Raw genomic sequence first — 19,715 nt, 5'->3', positions numbered from 1 at the left:
ATATTTTTTTATATATATTAACAAGATATAAAAAAAATTTAATATTTTAAAATTATGAAAATAATTATACGATTTAATTAATTTTAAATTATTTAATATCTTTAATATGTATTTTTATTTTATTGTTATATTTTTAGTATTTTTATTAATAATATTTTGTTCTTTTATAATATTACGAAATCTTCGGATGATATTAAAAAATTTAGTCTATATAAAAATTAATGAAAATAAAATATAGTAATTAACAATAAATTTAAAATATTATTTTATTTTTATACATTAAAATTAAAAAAATTAAATATATAAAATAAAATTATTTATATACTAAAATTATTAATAATTACATATAAAAAGTAAGTACGAATAATTTCTTAGTTTTAATAATTATCTGCGCTTTGTGCGGGAGTTCGACTAGTTTAATATATTGTTATTAATTTGTAAAGTATGCTTTTAAAAAATCCAAATTCATATAATTAATGTCCATTTAATGTTTTGGATTTTTAATATAATCATACGTCTGTGGAAAAGCAGCTTGTGAGTTGGTGACAAATTAATAAATAAAAATTGTAAATAGAAAACGAGATATATGTGTAAATAATTTTAAATTATTAAACCTCATTTTGGAAGGAGAAAGGTAATATTAGAATTGTAATTTAATGTAAAAGTAATTATGGATAATATTTATTTTCCAGTTACTTTCTAAAAATAAAAATATTTTTTTTTTTTTTGAAATTATTCATTGCTCCCTAAACCCTTAATTTCTTTTAAATGTAAATTAGTTTTAAAAAAATGGAAAGTTACTTTCCCTCCCATTTGGTTATCTCATAAATCAAAATCATAGCAAGAATGGAGATGACAAACAAAAAAAGGAAAGGAGAAATGAAATAAACTGATCAGGAAGAACAAAAATCCACATCCCAATGCCAAGTGTCACTCTGCATTCAATTGCAGGCTCCTCTCTGTCACTCTCTACAACTCATCACTTTCTTACTATCTACACGTAAGCCTAGCCTACACTCTCTCGCTATATAAACTGTCTTTCTATTCCCATTTTCTCATTCATTCACTTATACACTCCTTGGTGTTCCATTATCTCTCTCAGGTAATTCAACTATACGTAAACTTCTGATACACATTACTGTTCTGGGTTATTCTAAAAGTTTTGTATGTTTTCATGTTTTACTCCTCTCTATGTCCTGGTCTATTTGATCTGTTTTTGCTTTATTAACGTGCAACTTCAAGTTAAATGAGGTTTGATGGTTTTTTTGTTGTAATTTTCCTAATAAATAATAAATTAGCAGTTCTGATAATTTGGCCTTTGATATTGTAGCATGATCTTTTGTAAAAATTTTAATCTTGTTAGGTTTAGAATAACTTGGATATTTGGTTTAAGCATGTTCAAGAAAACATTTATTACCCAAAAAAAAAAAAAGAAAAAAAAAATTATGGAGAATTTTTGTTTTCCTCTTTTCAGTATCTTGTTCAAAACTAGATGTATTTGACATTGAGTGTCAAAGTTATGTATATTGGTAGAATGAGTTCTAGCATATGAATAATAGAGATGCCTTTCTTACTAATACTTTCTACAGGACAAAAGCATATTTCTGAAATTGACATGAGCAAAACCCTTTTTTTTTAAGAAAAAAAGAAAGAGAGGGGGGGGGGGGGGGGGGGGGGTGGTGGTGAGGGGAGGTGGGAGTTGGGTGTGGTGTTTCGCTCCGGGGGCGCGGAAGGGGAATGGCAATAACATTGTGACCCTTGAATATAGTCAATAGTTTTTGGAGGACTACTATAATGGGGGATTGAGTTTTCATTTTTTTTTTACGCATTTCATACTAACAACACTTGATATGGGTTGGAGTTAGTAGTTCTTTGAAAAATAAATGATAGAATAGCAATTATGGAAATATTTTCATAGACTTTGAGAATGTACATCATGAATTTGAATCCATTTTGGCAGGAACTAGATGTTGCATTTGTGTTGTTGTGCTCAGTATGGTTTTATTGTCAAATCAAATGTTGCCTTTTCCTAATCACCTTGTCAAATCAAATGTTTGTTTCATTGTCCATTCCTACTCAACTCAGAAATATGATTTGATATTGTCCATTCTGACTTGACTGGATCTTTGCTTCTGTTTTAGTTGATCTTTTGGTCTTATGGTTTGTTTATAACTATAAAGGCTAATAGTTTTACTATGAAATTTTAGGTGTTTGAATTTTTCTTTACTATGAAATTTTTCTTTACTATGAAGGCTTATGATAGTGTTCCAAGAGATGTCTTATGGAGTGTGTTAGAATAAAAGAAGGTATCTCTTAGGTACATATAAGTGTTGAAAGATATGTATGAAAGAGCAACTACTATTGTGCGCACAGTGAGAGGGGACACAAGAGATTTTCCGATCTCAGTTGGATTACACTGAGGATCAACTATAAGCCCTTACCTTTTTACATTAGTTTTAGATGAATTGACGAAACATATACAAGAAAGTATTCCTTGGTGCATGATCTTACAGATGATATTGTTCTGATAGATGAGACGCGAGAAGGAGTCAATAGAAAGCTAGAGCTTTGGAGAAGTACTCTAGAGTTAAAGGATTTTAAGTTAAGTAGAACGAAGATAGAATACATGTATTGCAAGTTCAGTGAAGGCCAAACTGGTGATAGGAAAGGATTTAGTTTGGATGGAGTGGTACTGTCACAAAGTAAGTCCTTCAAGTAGATGGGGGATGTGAGGAGGACGTTAGTCATAGGATTAAAGCCTGATGGTTGAAGTGGAGACGTGCCACGGAAGTTTTATATGATTGCAATATTTCCAATAAGTTGAAAGGAAAATTTTACCGTACAGCCCCATACGACCGACTATGTTATATGGTAGTGAGTGTTGGGCACTGAAGGAGTCGTATGCGTTTAAGATAAGAGTTGCGGAGATGAGAATGTTAAGGTGGATGAGTGGCCATACCAGACTAGATAAAATCCATAACGAGAGTATTAGAGAAAAGGTAGGAGTGATGCCAATTGAGGATAAGTTGAGAGAAGGGAGATTAAGGTGGTTTAGTCATGTGAAGCGTAGACATACGGAGGCTCCAGTTAGACAAGTAGTACAATATAACCTAGAAGCATTACACATTTTAACCCAAATTCGTTTAGAGTCGAGAAAGCTGACCCCAAATTTTTGGGATAAAGGCTTAGTTGAGTTGAGTTGAGTTGAGTTGTATTTCATAATGCAGTTAATCTAATCTTCTATTGTTTGGATAAGTGAAGGGCTAGCTTGGAGCTTTCCAGTGGCTTAATTGCTCTCCCAAGGTTGGAATCTTCAGAATAAATTTTTGAGGAGGCTCCAATGGGCAGGAACAGTAAGATGATTGACAATTGTCAGGACCACAAACGGGAATCTTGTCTGCATGGACAAAGCCAACTGAAGAATTATGCTGATGTTTCTTTGACTTCAAATTCTCATACAGCTAAAATGGGTGACTCTTTCAATTTGCCTTCACGAAAGATAGGTGAAGATGGGGTGAGATTTCTCTTTCTTTGGCTTGTTTTGAGAATTTTATCGTATTCCAAATTAAGATTCGGTCTTTTTGAACTTTTTCATTAATTTTAAAGAATGCACTTAGTTACACAAATACAATGTTGGTTTATTGCTTACATTGAGGATAAGAACCTTAATATGAACCGATGGTGGCCTAATGCATTCTTGATTGGCTTAAGAATTAGCTATTAAGTTTTTTGGTTTTCCAAGTCATAATATTTTTCAGCTTCTATTTTAATGACCTACCTTGCCACTCAGTTCTGAGCTTTTCTTTTGTTTTTCAGCATTATTATGAGTGTGTAATCTGTGGCAATGGTGGTGAATTGCTCTGTTGTGACACCTGTCCCTGCACTTTTCATCTTCAGTGCCTTAATCCACCTCTTGAAGTATGTTAACATCATGTTCTTTCTCACATTTCCTTTTTGCTTTAATTTATGCTCAGATCCTGATATTTATGGTATGTTTGTTTGTACCCGGAGTCCATTCCCCCTGGAAATTGGCAATGTGAAAATTGCAGTGAAGATGCTGACCTTGTAACTCCGCTTAGGTATCTCGTGAGCTCGAAAGGAAATGCCCCATCTAACCAAGTATGGCTTGCTTCCTGTTTCCCATATGAAGGATTTTACTTGGCTTTGGAAAATGAATCTTGAAGGATTGATATCGCCATGCCATATTCTTTTGAGAATTGTTATTATTATTGTTGTTGTTGTTATTGGGGGGGTGGGGGGGGTTGGGTTGTGGGGTGGGGGATGATGGATGAAATTAAGGCATAAGAATCTAAGTTTTTTATGGGACATTTAATTATTGATTTATTTGGTCTTGTAGAGGAAAGTAAGATATTTAGTATCTCTCTGATATGCCTTGCGTTTATCCTTTTCTTTCAGAATGCTGTCAACCACATTGGTGACAAAAAAGGTGCTGAGAAAGTGAAAGAAATTAAAGTCTACAGAAGACTTGCGAAGAAGAAGGAAGTAGAAAAGGAGGAAGATAAGGACGCAAGAAAATTTACTGTGGTCTATGGTACTGAATTTGCAAATGAAGATCAAAAGGATAAACCTCCTGTAGATACTTCAGGATTGTTCAATTGTTCGAGCATTCAACCCAAGTCTGCTGAACAGGCTAATAAAGATATGGAAATCGATGATATGAATGCATCAAGGGTATAGGAAAGCATTTTATTATGCTATAGTATGTACTTTAGCACCAAATAAGCAGTAGCCTTGACTACAAATAAAAAATTGGAACTTGCATGAAGAAAATTTGATTTTAGGTTGGCTTTTTCAACTTGTTTGCAAAGTTGAGGCAGCACACAAACACATGCTGTTTCATCTTTGCTGCAACAATAAAACACCTTAACATAAGTACATAAAAGCATATGCGGATTTGTTTTTTCGATATCATTATCCGGTGTAGGATCATTATCCATGTTTCTTCAATATTTTACGTTTGTTTCTTTGGTTTTTTATAAGAAAAATGATTCTCCATTATTTTTTTTATTTTTTTATGGGAATTGTTTCTTCACTGTTAGCCCCACCAACCAAAAGAATCTAGCCAAAAACCAGTAGAAGAGCGTCAAGTGATGAACAACAGTGTTTGTGCGCATAGTCCTAACATAAATCAGTATGACAGTCTTTGGATTTCAAGGTAACATATTATTTCTTATGCTCCTTTATTGGCCTATTGCATTTATTAGAAAGTCATAAAAGCAATTACAAGAATCAGAGGTCCACAGATTTGTGCTAGAAAGCTAGGTTGCTGCTTAAACTAATTTGATATTGTGTGGAACAAAATTATCAGGGATGTTGTTCAGAAGTCAATAAAGGACCATTACTTTAAGCAGGCAAGTGGAAATTCATGTTGTAAATTGTCATGTAGTCATGTTTTTATATTGAAGCATATTTGGGTCACACTTGGTTACGGTGATGTTAAACCAGAATAAAGGAAGGGAAAAGCAGCAGGCTCTATACCCAGAGAATACAGAATCTGGCAGGGCTAGGAAAGAGAAGTTGTAAGTCTGTGTTTTAATATGGATCAGGTGTGTGTTAATTTTTATGTTTTAACAAGTACTTCCTCTTAACAGTGCTAGGCTTCGAGCAAGACAGAAACAAAAACTTGCCTTCAGGAACAGAAGCAGGGGACTGATCCTTAGTTCAGGACTAGGTGGACATGAACCACTTAAGTTGTATCCAGAAATCACCGTATCTGAGAGAGTGCATACTTCAGCAAATGGCTTGAAGGAACACATATTACCGAAGCCACTTCTTATGAAAGAGAAGATGATCTTAAGTGACCTGTTGCATTCTAAATCTTTAGATCAGATATATGCCCATTTGAATTGTTTTCAGAATCTTTCCAGCATAAGAGACCCCAGAAAATTGCACTACAGGCATATTGAATTCGGACAGTTACCATGTTTTTCATTCCATCAGGCATCAGATGCAAGATTTTCAGAGATTAACCTGAACAATAATAAATTGAAGAAGCTGGTCTCTTTCTCCTTGTTTATCAGGATCTGCCTGGAATAGAAAATTATTTACATTTTGTTTAGTTTACTCTCTTTTTTCCCTCTCAGTATGCAACAACTAAATTGCTGTGTTACTTAATTTGTAGGATCCCCCTGCAGTACCTCAAGGAGGCCTCATTCATCCAAGGAGTTCAGCTTCAAACTTTTCATCTACTCAACAATCGAGGGAAAATGTTGATAGCATGATGTTGAAGATGTCCAACTACTCGGGAAAAGATGATGGAATGGTAGATGTTTGGTTAGAGGAGGAACTTGATTCTCTTTGGATTGGCATCCGGAGACATGGGCAGGGAAATTGGGAAGTCATGCTCAGAGACCCTTTGCTGACTTTCTCCAAGCATAAAACTACAAATGATCTGTCACGAAGGTGGAACAAGGAAAGACTTAAAATCTTGAACCCTCGTGGATCGCTCTCTAGTATGTTCAGGGATTCAACTGACCGAAAGAAGAACAACTCTCAAGTACTTGACGCCACCTTGCCAATTTTGAAGGATCAGCTGCCTTCAAGTAGGGGAAAGAGAGTTCAGAAGAACCTTCTTGTTGGTGGATTAATTAACGTTCCGATGGTTAAAATAGACTCAGAAGCAAGTGAAGACTGGAGCCAAATTCACCAGCATGAAGAAAAAGAACGCTCTTCAGAGGGCACAATTTCTGATTAGAATTCCATGGCGGCTTCAAGGCAGTAGCTATGCATGTTTCTTTATTTAATCATTTACAATACTTTAAACACAAATGGGAGTGAATTCTCCATGTTAATTCACATTAGCAGCTACGTAGACAGGAGCTAATTAGCTACAGCCTACCCGTGGAATTATGCAAAGTATGTAATATTCGTAAATGTTGGTGTTCCTTCTGCATCCCATTGCAGTTTCTAGGCATATGTGTTTATATGCAGGGGATTACGCATTTGTTTTGTCAAATTTTGTGACAGCCAGCCGTCTCGAGCAAAAGAAGAAAATTTTTAAAGTAAAAGGAAACAATGTGAGCTTAAGAAGAATTAATTATTTATATTTGAATTCCCCACTTTGTCAAAATTATCTATTCTTCTAAGACGTTTAGCTCATATTTATGAAAATAATGTTTGTTTTCTACATCTAACAAAAAATGGAAGAAAAGAAAAGACCAATATAGCAACTGCACATCAAATATGAACAACACAGATTTTTCTTGATAACTTAGAACTCACTATATTGTGAAACCAAAGAGATAGAGAAGTAAACAAAGATGCTGTGACCTGCCCTGTATTGCTAGTTTGTTTCCAAGACAACAACATTCACCCATTTCAAGTAACTTCTACAACAATACCATTAAATCAATCACCCCAAAATTATGAAGGATGGCGTGACATTATTTGTCAATTTACAAGATGATGCAGCTTCCTGGATCCCTGTATAGACAAAGATGAATTCATCAGACACGTCTATGTCTAACGGAGAATTGCACATATAAATGAGTTGGCGAGTACTTTTTAACATCTTCGTAATTGCCCAAAGCTTGCTCAAATTTAAGCCAAAATGGACCAGTCTCCTGAAGATTCACATTCTTTGGCCCAGCAAGGTAAGCCTGAACAACAAACTGTGGAGTCCTTTCCCTGTTTTAAAACCACCAAATCAGACAACATGCTTTCACTCAACTTAACTATGCGAAGAAGAAACATACCTCCCTTCATATTCCGATAAATAAGCCAGATAGGCTGCGCCAAAGTACATGGACACAAACGGCTTCGTCATATCATCAACAGAGTCAACTTTATAAGCTCTATATCCCAACTCCCTAAGCACAAGGAAAAAAATTCTAGTACATTTCAGGAGTAGGGAAAATAATATTTATTCATTTAAAAGGAGTCTTATATTTCTAGTTTTGCACCCAAAAGATTTTCTAGTAAAAAAATAAAGCTCATACAAGATACAACTCCTATTAATGCAAATTTGGCAGTGATAACATTGGCATTCCATTAAAATGCAGGATACAATAAATAAACTTGATTTTGTCAAAAGGCAAATAAAGATGTGTGAAAATATCAGATTCAGTTGCAGTATTTGCATACATGTAAAGCCAGAAAGCTGTAGAGTAGTCGATTCCCATTAATCCACTTCGTGGTCGAACCCCATTCACAAAACGCATACTAACCATTTCTGCAAGGGCACAAAGGACTGACTGTGCAATAAAAAATTATAAAAAATAGCATCAAGAAAAAAAATTACGTAAAAAGTTACAGAGAAGGAGATGAATACAGTAGGGGGCAAAAAATCTGAGGATAGACTTTAAAGTTAAGATGCTCAAAAAACAAAACAATCAATAATAAAACAAACAGAAAACTGTCTTCTTGACGTCTCCAGATCTCAAGGAGAATTTTCAGGTCTTCTTAGAAAAAGCAACACTAGATACCTTTTATTTAGGTCTCAAAACAGTATTTGGATACATCCCTTCTACATTATCACTTATGTTGGTTGCAGAAGGATAGCAACTAACTCATATCACAACTCTTACCAAATAAACGTAGGATTATCCTCTTTAAAGGTTGGGACAAGTGAATAACCAGTAGTAAATATCTCAAAGAATTGGATATAATAGAGAAAGAGGCAAGAAATAAACAAAGAAAAGGATGCATTAAGTAGCCAAGCAATTGTGTCTTATTCGAGAAACAGAAGCATTATTACCAAATGAATATACACTTGGGAAACAAAGAATCCTTACTACATATGGTATGTACTCACTGATTTAACTCCCCTTGTACTAAAGTGCTTTGAAAGAATTGTTTCCGCAACTGCCTGCATAAGGTCAATTTTGATGAGTTGAGAAAAGAAAATATCAAGGAAGTCATAGATACAGCCCCAACTTATCCAAAACCTCAACAATTAAACGGTAATTAGCATCATAAATTTGAACATCTCCAAGCAAAAAGATAATGATAACAACAACAATCTGAGATCAGGAGAAAAATAAGGAACAATATAGGAAGGGTATGCAATATAAATCTACATTAACAGCAATAATTGGGGAGATGCTCATGTCTACTGCTTCATACCTTCACTTCTACCCGGGAAAGATACGGTCTCTTGTCCTTGTCATGTGAAAAGCGTACCTTTCCGCGTTTTTCTCCAGATTTCATCCACTCTCTAGCAACATCATGGTTATTCCACATCTCAATCATGTCTTCTGGAGAAGCTCTAGAGTCCCAATATACATGATCACCACCTGCTCCCTCAGATAATGAAAGTAACTTATCTCAGATAATTAACAGTTTAAGAGGAAAAAATCCCAGATGTGAAAAGAAATTTGGGAATCCTAACTATTCTCAGTAAGATACTAACCTCTAGGTAAAACACTGATGATCAAGCATCAAAAAACATTATACACCAACCAACTTAGAAAGGGACCACACCAGTTGCATTGACTACTGACTTTAGAAAGACTAAAAATATAATAAAGAAAACTCATGCAATTTGCATGATTTCCAGAACAATTGATCTTTTCATATGACTTATCATCAGCATTGAAGACAGCATCTTTATTTCATTTGCACCACCTTCTCAAATAAACAACAGTGGTTATTGTGCTAATCTGCTAGATTCTTCCAAAACTTCTGTTTTGATTCATTGACTATATGCTCTTAAAATTATCATTAATTTGAGCGCTTAACTAAAGTGTAAATGAAAGAATGAAAGGCTAACTTCATCCTCATAAAGATAAATAACCAACAAAGTGGGTAGGAAAGGAAAGTTTTGAAAAGGACAACTAGATGCATGAATAATTCCTTTCATAGTGTGAGTAATTATGCAAAGTTCATATCATTAAAAATACTGAAAAAGAAACTTAAATGTTAACATTTTCAGTGGGAAATGAACAACCTGTGTTTTGTGAAGCAAATACAGCTGGTGCAGCAGAAGCACAAGAATTGTTTACAGAAGGACCATCCTCAACAAATCTTCTGTAAAACAGTTATACAGTTGCAATCAATTTCAAATACCATTTCTCCATTTTCTTAAGATATTGCCTGTTAGAATTTTCAAGGAACAAGTCCTGCTGAGTAGAAGGTCTACCCTGCTTTATGGGAATTATAACATGCACATAAATTACAAGTAGCCATTATTTGCTTTCAGAAGCAGCTAAACAAGATCTACGAAGTAGCTATTAATAATGTTGACATAAATAAGATCTTTGGAGTAGCTATCATTCAGGGATGCAAACAACCACCTTGATGGGAGACTTTCTTTAACTGAAAGGTACTGTTTCCAATACTGCAAAGTTGACTTATGAGTTGCCTTTTTTGTACCACCTTTATATGCCCTAACTACAAACTCTTCACTTCTTTCTCTGCCAAAAAAAAAAAAAAATCCAGTGTTGATACTCCCAAAGAGCTTAGTCAATTATGAGAATAAAATGTAGCTTGAATACAATAAAACATGCATAAGGCAACAAAAAGTGCGTGGATGCAAAATGGAATGATTTCTATGGTTAATAACTTACTTTTGCTCAAAGTTTGATAACCATTTAAGGTACGCAGCCCCAAAGTATACACTTACAAAAGGCCTATACAGAATATCTGGATTCTCTTCCACATCATATATCCGGTAGCCCAAATCTCTGTGAACAAGTTGCAGTTAGAACTTACAAAATTAAACCAGATATAAAATCAGCAGTAAGAGCCTACTCAAGGAATTGTGTTCGAAATGGGGATTAGAACATGTATTTGACACCTGACAAGCCACTCTGCTGTTTTTGGCAAAAGTTGCATGATTCCTATGGTGGCCTGCTTAGTTTTTTTGTCATAGTTTGTGACAAGCAGCTGCCTATCACTTGCTAGTTCAGCAATGGCACAGAGCATGTCCTGTAAAAACAAGGGAACGATGCAAAATGCAGTCATTTATTGGACTTCCTAATTGACCACTAAGCTTATAAATTGAAGGAATATGGACACCCATGTGGGTCAACCCAATCCTCTTATATGGATTGAGTTTGGTCAAAGTAACAAATTAAAGATAACTACATGTAGCAGCTACAAGCCATGCAAAATAGACATGTCTCTTGGCCAAAAGTGGTCATCCTTGTGTGATATAAAAGGGAGGTCTGTAAAGTATTTTTCTTGTGAAAAAAAAAAAAAGACAAAAATCTTTACTTCAATTTACAGTAACAAAGTGAGGAGGAGAGTAAAGAATGTGCATGGTATTTGCCTTGGTTTCTACCACTTGGAAGCACTCTCTATTATGGACGTATTGTGGAACCGCTTGGCAAAGCTGGTTGAATTTTCGGAATTTACTTCCTATCAATATTAGATATTAATTTTTGTTTTCATTAAGAATTATTTCCTTTTCAGAATTCCAATCCCTCTTATATAGAGATTGCTATTATTATTATTAGGACTTCTAATTCTAATAGAATATCAATAAATCTTGTGTAAACCTCTCTTATAAAAGGGGTCACTTGAATTAATAAAATTAAGCAGAATTATTTTCAATTAAATTGAGATTTGGACTCTCGCTTCTCTAACGAGTCTAAGGTTAGAGCTCATTTTTAACGAGCTCACATTTTTAACAACAATAGATCGAGGAAAGAATCGAGGTAAAGCAAAGGTTTCAGCTTTTGAATCAAATTTCAATATTAATAGGCCTGTTACTAGATCATGGGCGAGAGATCATAACAAATTGGTATCAAAGCCGGTTGTCATGGACGATACAGATTCGAGAGAAGAATTGAGGCCGTTATTCCAAGAAGCACAAGCACAAGCACTGACTAAAGCAAGAATAACACTGGCTGAATCAAGGATGAAAGATCGTATCAAGCAATCAAAGTCAAAACTAGAATCCCAATTGCAACACTTGTCTCGTTAATTACAAGAATTCATTAAGGGAACTTACAAGAGCCGAGGCAAAGAAATAGAGAGTGGCTCAAGTAGCAGCAACAACTATGAAGGCAGCAACAATAGAATTAATGAAAAACAGAAGCGAAACCTGGGGTAGGGGTAGTACCAAGGTATACGAAGTTAGATTTTCCAACGTTTGATAAATTTGAAGATCCGTTGATTTGGTTACACCGATGTGAACAATTTTTTTAAAACCAATAGACGCCAAAAATAGATAAAATGAACCTCGCAGCATTCCACATGACAAGAGAGACATAACTCCGGTTCTACAGATTAAAACAAGAAAAACCCCGACTATCATTAAATGCGTTCAAAGAATATTACAATTTGAGATTTGAGCCTTCACTCAGTAGCAATCCTTTAGGCGAATTGGCTAATCTGAAGCAGACAAAGACGGTGGAAGAATACCAACATCAGTTTCAGAGCCTTCTAACTCGTGCAACAATAGTTCAGGTAGATCAACAAGTTGATTTGTTTACTGTAAGCCTGACAGATTCAATCCGGATTGATGTAGACATGCAAAATTCCTTAGTTTGGTGGTAACTATGAACTTGGCAAGAGCTTTTGAAAAAAAAAATAGCAGTTAGAAGAAAATTGGACAAATTCATGGTTCAATACAAGAACAACACCTACTTCATCAATTCTGCCTATAATCAAGGCTACTGCCAACCAGGCCATTAGCATATTACAGAATTTTAATTTAAGAAGTGTTTCGTCTCCCTTTATTAAAAGATTGAGCCATCTAGAGATGGCTGAACGAAAAGCAAATAGGCTTTGCTATAATTGTGATGAATACATATTCCTCCGGACATCAATGTAAGAAGTTGTTTTGGTTAAAAATTGATGATTCAGAGGAAGCAACGGAGCAAAGGGACTATGGGTGATTTATAGTCTTATCCTACTGTTGAGCTTGAGGAGAAGTTCTTTCTCCAAGGGGGTGATGTTATGGACGCATTGTGGGACCCTTCGAAAAAGCTGGTTGAATTTTTGAGATTTACTTCTTCTTATTATTAGATATCAATTATTATTTTAATTAAGAGTTATTTTCTTTTCAGAATTGTAATCCCTCTTATACAAGGATTGCTATTAGTATTAGGATTTCTAATTCTAGTAGAATTCCAATAAATTTTGTGTATACCTCTCTTATAAAAGGGGGCACTTGAATTAATAAAATTAAGCAGAATTATTTTCAATTAAATTGATATCTGGACTCTCTCTTCCCTAACGAGTCGAAGGTTTAAACTCTCTTTTAACAAGCTCACGTTTTCAACAACAATATGTCGAGAAAAAAATTGAGGTAAAGCAAAGGTTTCAACTTTTGAATCAGATTTCACTATTAATAAGTCCATAAATAGATCTGGGTGAGAGATCATAACACTCTCATTTTCAACCTTTTGTGAAGCAAATCAATTTCTACAATAAGGTACATCTAGTCTATGGTTTATTGCTTTAGTTCATGTCAAAAACATGTCATTAAATCAAGACTAATGATACAAATTCAAGGTCCTAGATTTTATGCATGAACATGGGTTAGAACCCATGTGTTTATGATTTTCTTCACAAATCACGATGCATAAAATTAAAAATAAGAACAAAATTTTCAAGCACAAGTATAAAAGAGTTGAATTCTATAACTAAAATGAACATACCGGAAGGATCTGAGAATCAAAATGTCTGCGGACAACGATTTCAGCTACAGCCTGAAATTCGAACATGAGATTAAAACAAAACAGCTTCTATCTAACAATCTGCTGGTCAATTTTATTTTAAAAAATAATAAATAAACCATTAAAACTTCTTAAAAAAATCAAATGTTGAGAATGCCAACAATGAAATTAACATCTCTGGAATTTAAAGATAGCTCTGTTTCAAACTCTATAAACTTCAGAAGGAAGAAAAGCAATTTGTTTTTGTCATTAAGATGCTGCTTCAAGGAATCATTCAGTAGAAATAAGATTGCGTTCTCATACCCAAGAACATGTTAGACATTCAAATACAATGAAAAATGTCCACAGCAAGGATTGACATTTCAATTTCTTAAGGGCAACACAAAGTAAGTATGGTTTCCAAGTAATTGATGGGCAGTTTACTTTACCTTCATCTCAGTTTGTGTCAAATAAGGCTCCCCATCAGGATCCCTTGAAAGGTGAACTTTCTGTCCTCTAGTCTCTCCAGCATCTAACCATTCAGTGCTCACTTCGGGCTCCTGCCACATTTCTTGCATGTCCTGGGGTTCGACACACTCATCCCAATATTTGAAGCTGATGCCCATCCTGGAGACTGCTTTCTAAGACACGTCTATCACAAAGAAAAAACTAATTTCAAGGTGCAATTGCATCTTCAAGTGGGGATATATTTACGCATATGAGACACAATTGGAAAGCAAAATAAACTTTCTAGACTATACTTGCTTCAAAAAAATCCCACCTCCACATCTCAGTGGTCATGATACCGGAACATGTGACTTCATAGGAAGAACTGATACAACAAGATGTCATAGAGTGTGATTTCAAAAGCTTTTCTTTTCTTTCTTTTTGAGAACCACATGCAATTTTGAGAGCTCATCTATTCCAGAATCTACCTTATGCAACCTAGGAGGATTATGCATGTACATAAAAAAATAAAAATAAAAAAAAACTGCTGGTAATTTCCAAATCTGACTGAGGAAGCCACTTAGCTAGAAATATCAATAACTAAACTTCATAAACCAAACATCTGAAGCACAACATGTCAAGAAACTCAAGATCAAGGGGCAGATCAAAAGAATTAATGTGCATTATGGCTAAGAATAAGAATTTACAGTTATATGGCAATGATTTCACTTCTCATGGTATTTCTTTAGAATGGTGTTCCAAAATTTGACGCCTCCATTTGAAGGAAACAAAGATTTCCTCCGACCAGAAAAAAATGAAGGAAATAAAGTGGTCCTATTCCATTCATTCCAATGCAGTAGCCAAATGCACCCTTAAAGTGTAAAAAATAATGAAATCAAAATTACAAAAGTTTAAATTTACAAGGATTGACGTCAAAATCAAATTCCAATTTCCATCTTTACAGGAAAAATAACATGTTATTAAATTCAAGAAATTAAAAGATACCCTTGTGACACTTATAAGTGAAATCTACATTGATGAGAGCGAAAGCATGAAAAGTGCGCAGGTGCACTGAATGATTCCTCCTTCAATTCCACATACTAGGAAATAGGAATCTAAAAAGGAAAATTTACAACCTAACTCAATCTTATCAAAATCGTGTAATCCAAATCAACTTGACAGTTTTTGCAATTGAACAAACACACCAGTAGTATCAATTAGACACAAAAAACAAGAAATGACAGACACACATACATCATATCTTTACATATACAAGGGTTGAATTGGAGATTCCCATAAGGGAACAGCAAGAGAGAGAGAGAGATACCAGCTTGGTGGGAAATTTTGTTTCTTTTTCTGGTGTTGTTTTAAGAATCAATGAAAGAACTGTTTCTCCTACTTCTTATCTTCCTGGTATTGGGTGAGAAAAAAAAAAGTGAAAGATAAAAAGGCAAAAAGAATAAAATTTAGGGAAAGAAGGTACGAATGGAGAGAGGCTATTGAATTGTGGACGGAGATTATGGTTAATCTGTTCCTCTGGATTTTCTGGTGGCGAGCCAATTGTGTTGGTTGCGGAGGATGATTGAGAGATCGACACTTGGCAAACGACACGGTGTTGTTTCTCTCTCTGGTGAGATGGCATTGTCTCCAGCTGAGATAAGTTTTCTTGTGCTCGACTCCATGCTAATCAGAAGTACATGCAAGGAAAATAAAATCCTTGGGAAATTAATATTATTAAAGAAACTAATAACTGTATAAAAAAATTATAACGAATTATTTAAATAATAAAAGCATCATCTCTAAGCAAAGTTTTTGCTTGGATTAATATATATTTTTTTTAACAACAATAAATTTGCATTACATATCCTTAAGGGCATTACAGTGCATAAGAAAGCTAAGCTAGCTGACAGAGATACAAGCCAATTACAATTTAAAATACCTTTTAGCATGAGTTTTGCTAAGCAATCACCAACACTATTAGCCTTCTTATTGATTGAAGAAAATGAAATATGATCACAGTACATAAGAGGGTTAAGCTCAGCTGACAGAGATATAAGCCAGTTACAATTCAAAGTACCTTTTAGCATGAGCTTCACTAAGCAATCAACAACATTATTAGCCTTCCTATTGATTAAAGAAAATGAAATATGATCACGGTACATAAGAGAGCTAAGCTCAACTGTTAGAAATGCAAGCCAATTACAATTCAAAGTACCTTTTAGCATAAGCTTCACTAAGCAATCAACAACACTATTAGCCTTCCTATTGATTAAAGAAAATGAAATATGATCACAGCACATAAGAGAGCTAAGCTTAACTAGCAGAGATACAAGCTAATTACAATTCAAAGTACCTTTTAGCATGAATTTTTCTAAGCAATCAATAACACTATTAGCCTTCCTATTGATTAAAAAAAAAAAAAGAAATATGATTAAAAGAAGTGGTTAATACTCTCGTGGATTTGGCTAATTTTAAAGCTTCCACCATAGCTGCAGCTTCCCCTGCTAACAATGATGAGCAAAGAATTTTCTTAAATATACCTTAAATGAGTTAACCTTTATGGTTTCTAACTACAAACACTATTGCGGCCCAGGAGCAGCTCTTTTCTCGAACGGTGTCATAATTAAATTTGAGAAATCCTTCTAGAGGGGCCTTCCATGTGGTCTCTACTGCTAGATGCCGCTTAGGGCCTTGAGGACTTTTAGCAGATAAAACTTGAGATAACTCATTGATTTCCTTCAAAATATTCTGAATCGTTATTGTGGGATCTGGACTGCAATGCTCAAGGGTTGCTCTGTTCCTAGTTTTCCAAATGTTCCAATAAGTCATTGCGAAACTCATCAGGTTCCCTTCTGTTTTGAACTTATTAAAAAGGCCCGACCATCAAATTGAAAAGGATGCATAACCTCAAGGGTATAGTTTGTGCGAGTAAGAAACTGAAAACCATGTTCCAAGAGTATGATTACACCATAAAATAACGTGCTCCAAAGTCTCTAGGGCTTCATTACACACTGAGCAACAACGAGTGGTAGGAATGTCTCGTTTTACAAGGTTTTTCTCTAACTGGAAGATCATTCCTCTTTACATTCCAAATAAACATTTTCATTTTCGTTTAGACTGATAATTTCCAGATGCCATTCCATATATTAGAAGGAATTTGACGAGAATTTAGAGAGTGGGTAAAATATTATTTCTATTAATAACAGCCAACCTCTTGTATCCTGATCATAGTGCCAGATTATAGAGTCCTCTGAACTAAAAAAGGGTAAAATGGATAGATTTGGTAACTCTCGGCACACGTGGGGGAAATAAAATATCCACTATTTGGGATTTCCAATTAAGAGAATAATGATTGATAAGATTTGCTACCAAATTTATATGGAGACGGCAGCTTGTAGGCTTAGAAGGGATGAAATTTTCCAAAGAAATAATCCATGGATCAAACCAAATAAGAGTATTCCTTCCATCACCTATGTTGCTTCTCAAACCATCTTTAAGGACATCTTGACCAGCTCAAAGGCTCTACTAAATCTAGGATTTCTTCCTCCCTACCGAAACTTGTCGAAATGTAGTATATGGAAAATGTGGGCCCTTGACAATTTTTGCCCAGAGGCTATTGGGTTGAGTTAGCAGGCGTAAGCATTGTTTGACAAAACAAGCTAAATTGAAGAGATAGAAATCTCTAAAACGCAAGCCACCATTTGACTTTGGGTGAGAAACCTTTTGTCAACTAATCCAGTGCAATTTTTTTTCCGTCTCTTTTCTACCCTACCAAAAGTTAGAAATTGAATTGTAACCAAACACAATATACAAGGCCTAATTTTTATTAAAATGTCTTTGAAAGTTATTTTATTTTGCTTGTTAACTTTAATTTATTATTAAAAATTTTCTTAATTTTAATTTATATTTCACAAAAATATCTTTAAAATGGAACATCCAGCTTGCTACCAAAAATAAATAATCATTTTATTTTATTTTTCTTACTTCCCCTCTCATATTTATACTAAAATTAATTAATTATAAAATTTTCATTTATTATTGAATATTTTTTAATTAAAATTTAATTATTTTTATATCAAAAAAATATTCAGTTATTATCAATTAAAATTTGTTAATTTTAACTATTATATTAATTAAATAATTTAAAACTTTTTATTAATTTAATGAATATTATGTGAATATCCCTTTTTCATCCTCGGGCAAAGTAAATGCAGCAGCCCAGCATGCCCAAGTGCACCAGGATACAGGAACAACATTGATCATCCAAGATCAAAACCTCTCAAAGATTTCAGAACCCTTTAAACAAATTACAAGAGAAAGCATGGAATCAAGCCTTTCATATGGGGCTTTTGCTGTTAGAGATGATTGGAGAACCCATGAAAAGAATTGCGGTAAGGGGGTCTGATTTCAAGCACTTGTGGGTCCTTTTTAACCATCTTGGGTTTCAAGATCCGAAGCCATTTCTGGTGTTTCAATATCTGAAGCCAGCGCTCGTGGCGTGAGACGGATCAGGCCGACTCCATCTCCTTTCATGTTTTAATCTGGGTTCAATCTAAAATTGAAGAAGAAATAAAATTGGGATCTGAGTAGGGGCTACAAATTGGGAATGATAAACGAACTTCGGGTTTCAAATACATTGCCAAATTGGAAGGCAATGATGTTTTTATTTAATTAGTCGTATGAAAATTTAATTAAAAATATTATTATTTAATATAAGGCCTCTTCTCCTATTATTTATTGCTAAACTAACACCAAGAATGATAACGCGCAGATCACTTTTGGGGTTGGGACGAGACATTTCCGATCGGAGACCCTTTTTTGTAGGGGTGGCCACAGTTTAAGAACCGATGGTTACGGTTCCTGAATCGCCGATTTAGATTCAATGAAATCATGAACCTGAACTAAACCGTCAGGGGACGGTTTGGGAGATGGTTCCTGAACCGCCGATTCCAGTTTGAACCCCGGTTTAAAATGGTTTGAAGGTTTGTTCAAAAAAGAACAGTTCAAAACAATTTGGATGACGGTTTGGAAGTAGTTTAGGGATGGTTTAAGGGTAGCTTAAACAAAAAAATTAGAGAAAAGTTTTATTGATTCAAAATTTAAGTTATATTTATAAAAATATTTTAATTTTTCTTAGAAATCTTTCAATCAAAATAAAATAAGAAAAAAAAAGAAAGAAAATAATTTATCTTTAAGAAAAATTTAATAAATAAAGACTTGAACCTGATTAAAAAACTAGAGATGAAATTATTTTTTTAAAGAAATTAGCAAAAGTGCATGAACTTAATTTTGCCCAAATATCCCTTTAGGATTTGGAGGAATAAAAATTTCTAGTTCTATTACTTGCCTTTTTTAAAAAATTATATAATAATTGATAATTAAAAAGTATAAAAGAGAAAAAAAAATTAAAATAGAGGATATTGAAAATTTTATTGAGGATTTAAAGTAATAATAAAGTAATTGAGATAGTATTGAAAATTTCAGTAAGTATATAAAATAATAAAGTAGGAAATTTGAGAGAGTATTAGAAATTTAAATGAGTGTAGAAAATAATTATTTAGAGAATTTGAGAAAAATTAAAAAAATATTAAAAATTGAAGAAAATGCAGAGAATAATTATGTAAATAATTAATGATATATATAAATGAATTAGGAGTGAGGTAACATATTTATTGAATTTTTTTATATTTAAATCGCCGGTTG

General features: G+C 34.0%; 2 protein-coding genes across 4 annotated transcripts; one reads left to right on the top strand and one right to left on the bottom strand.

The window, feature by feature from the left end:
* Positions 1-1,069: 1,069 nt before the first annotated feature.
* LOC110665982 (protein CHROMATIN REMODELING 4-like) lies at positions 1,070-6,894 on the top strand. 2 transcript variants are annotated; one of them, XM_058139204.1, is made up of 10 exons: positions 1,070-1,102; positions 3,262-3,514; positions 3,817-3,918; positions 4,012-4,119; positions 4,417-4,692; positions 5,061-5,176; positions 5,330-5,372; positions 5,467-5,540; positions 5,613-6,018; positions 6,143-6,894. In XM_058139204.1, the coding sequence occupies exons 2-10, from the start codon at positions 3,341-3,343 to the stop codon at positions 6,713-6,715; spliced, it is 1,872 nt and encodes a 623-aa protein (XP_057995187.1). In that variant the 5' UTR covers positions 1,070-1,102; positions 3,262-3,340; the 3' UTR covers positions 6,716-6,894. The 2 variants fall into 2 exon arrangements, with proteins under 2 accessions (XP_057995187.1, XP_057995186.1); XM_058139203.1 differs by lacking the exon at positions 1,070-1,102 and having other exon boundaries at positions 3,211-3,514.
* A 310-nt stretch (positions 6,895-7,204) lies between these two features.
* On the bottom strand, positions 7,205-15,684 carry LOC110665956 (uncharacterized). Of its 2 annotated transcripts, none has more exons than XM_021826287.2 (13): positions 15,340-15,684; positions 14,015-14,217; positions 13,569-13,619; positions 10,757-10,887; positions 10,527-10,643; positions 10,254-10,373; positions 9,908-9,987; positions 9,085-9,254; positions 8,774-8,827; positions 8,104-8,213; positions 7,716-7,829; positions 7,522-7,647; positions 7,205-7,443 (listed from the first exon to the last, which is right to left on the bottom strand). In XM_021826287.2, the coding sequence occupies exons 2-13, from the start codon at positions 14,189-14,191 to the stop codon at positions 7,416-7,418; spliced, it is 1,278 nt and encodes a 425-aa protein (XP_021681979.2). In that variant the 5' UTR covers positions 14,192-14,217; positions 15,340-15,684; the 3' UTR covers positions 7,205-7,415. The 2 variants fall into 2 exon arrangements, with proteins under 2 accessions (XP_021681979.2, XP_021681980.2); XM_021826288.2 differs by lacking the exon at positions 15,340-15,684 and adding an exon at positions 14,720-15,293.
* Between the last annotated feature and the right edge of the window lie 4,031 nt (positions 15,685-19,715).

Source organism: Hevea brasiliensis, chromosome 17 (genome assembly GCF_030052815.1).
Source record: "Hevea brasiliensis isolate MT/VB/25A 57/8 chromosome 17, ASM3005281v1, whole genome shotgun sequence".
NCBI lineage: Eukaryota > Viridiplantae > Streptophyta > Magnoliopsida > Malpighiales > Euphorbiaceae > Hevea > Hevea brasiliensis.
This window is presented reverse-complemented; position numbering and strand designations above follow the sequence as displayed.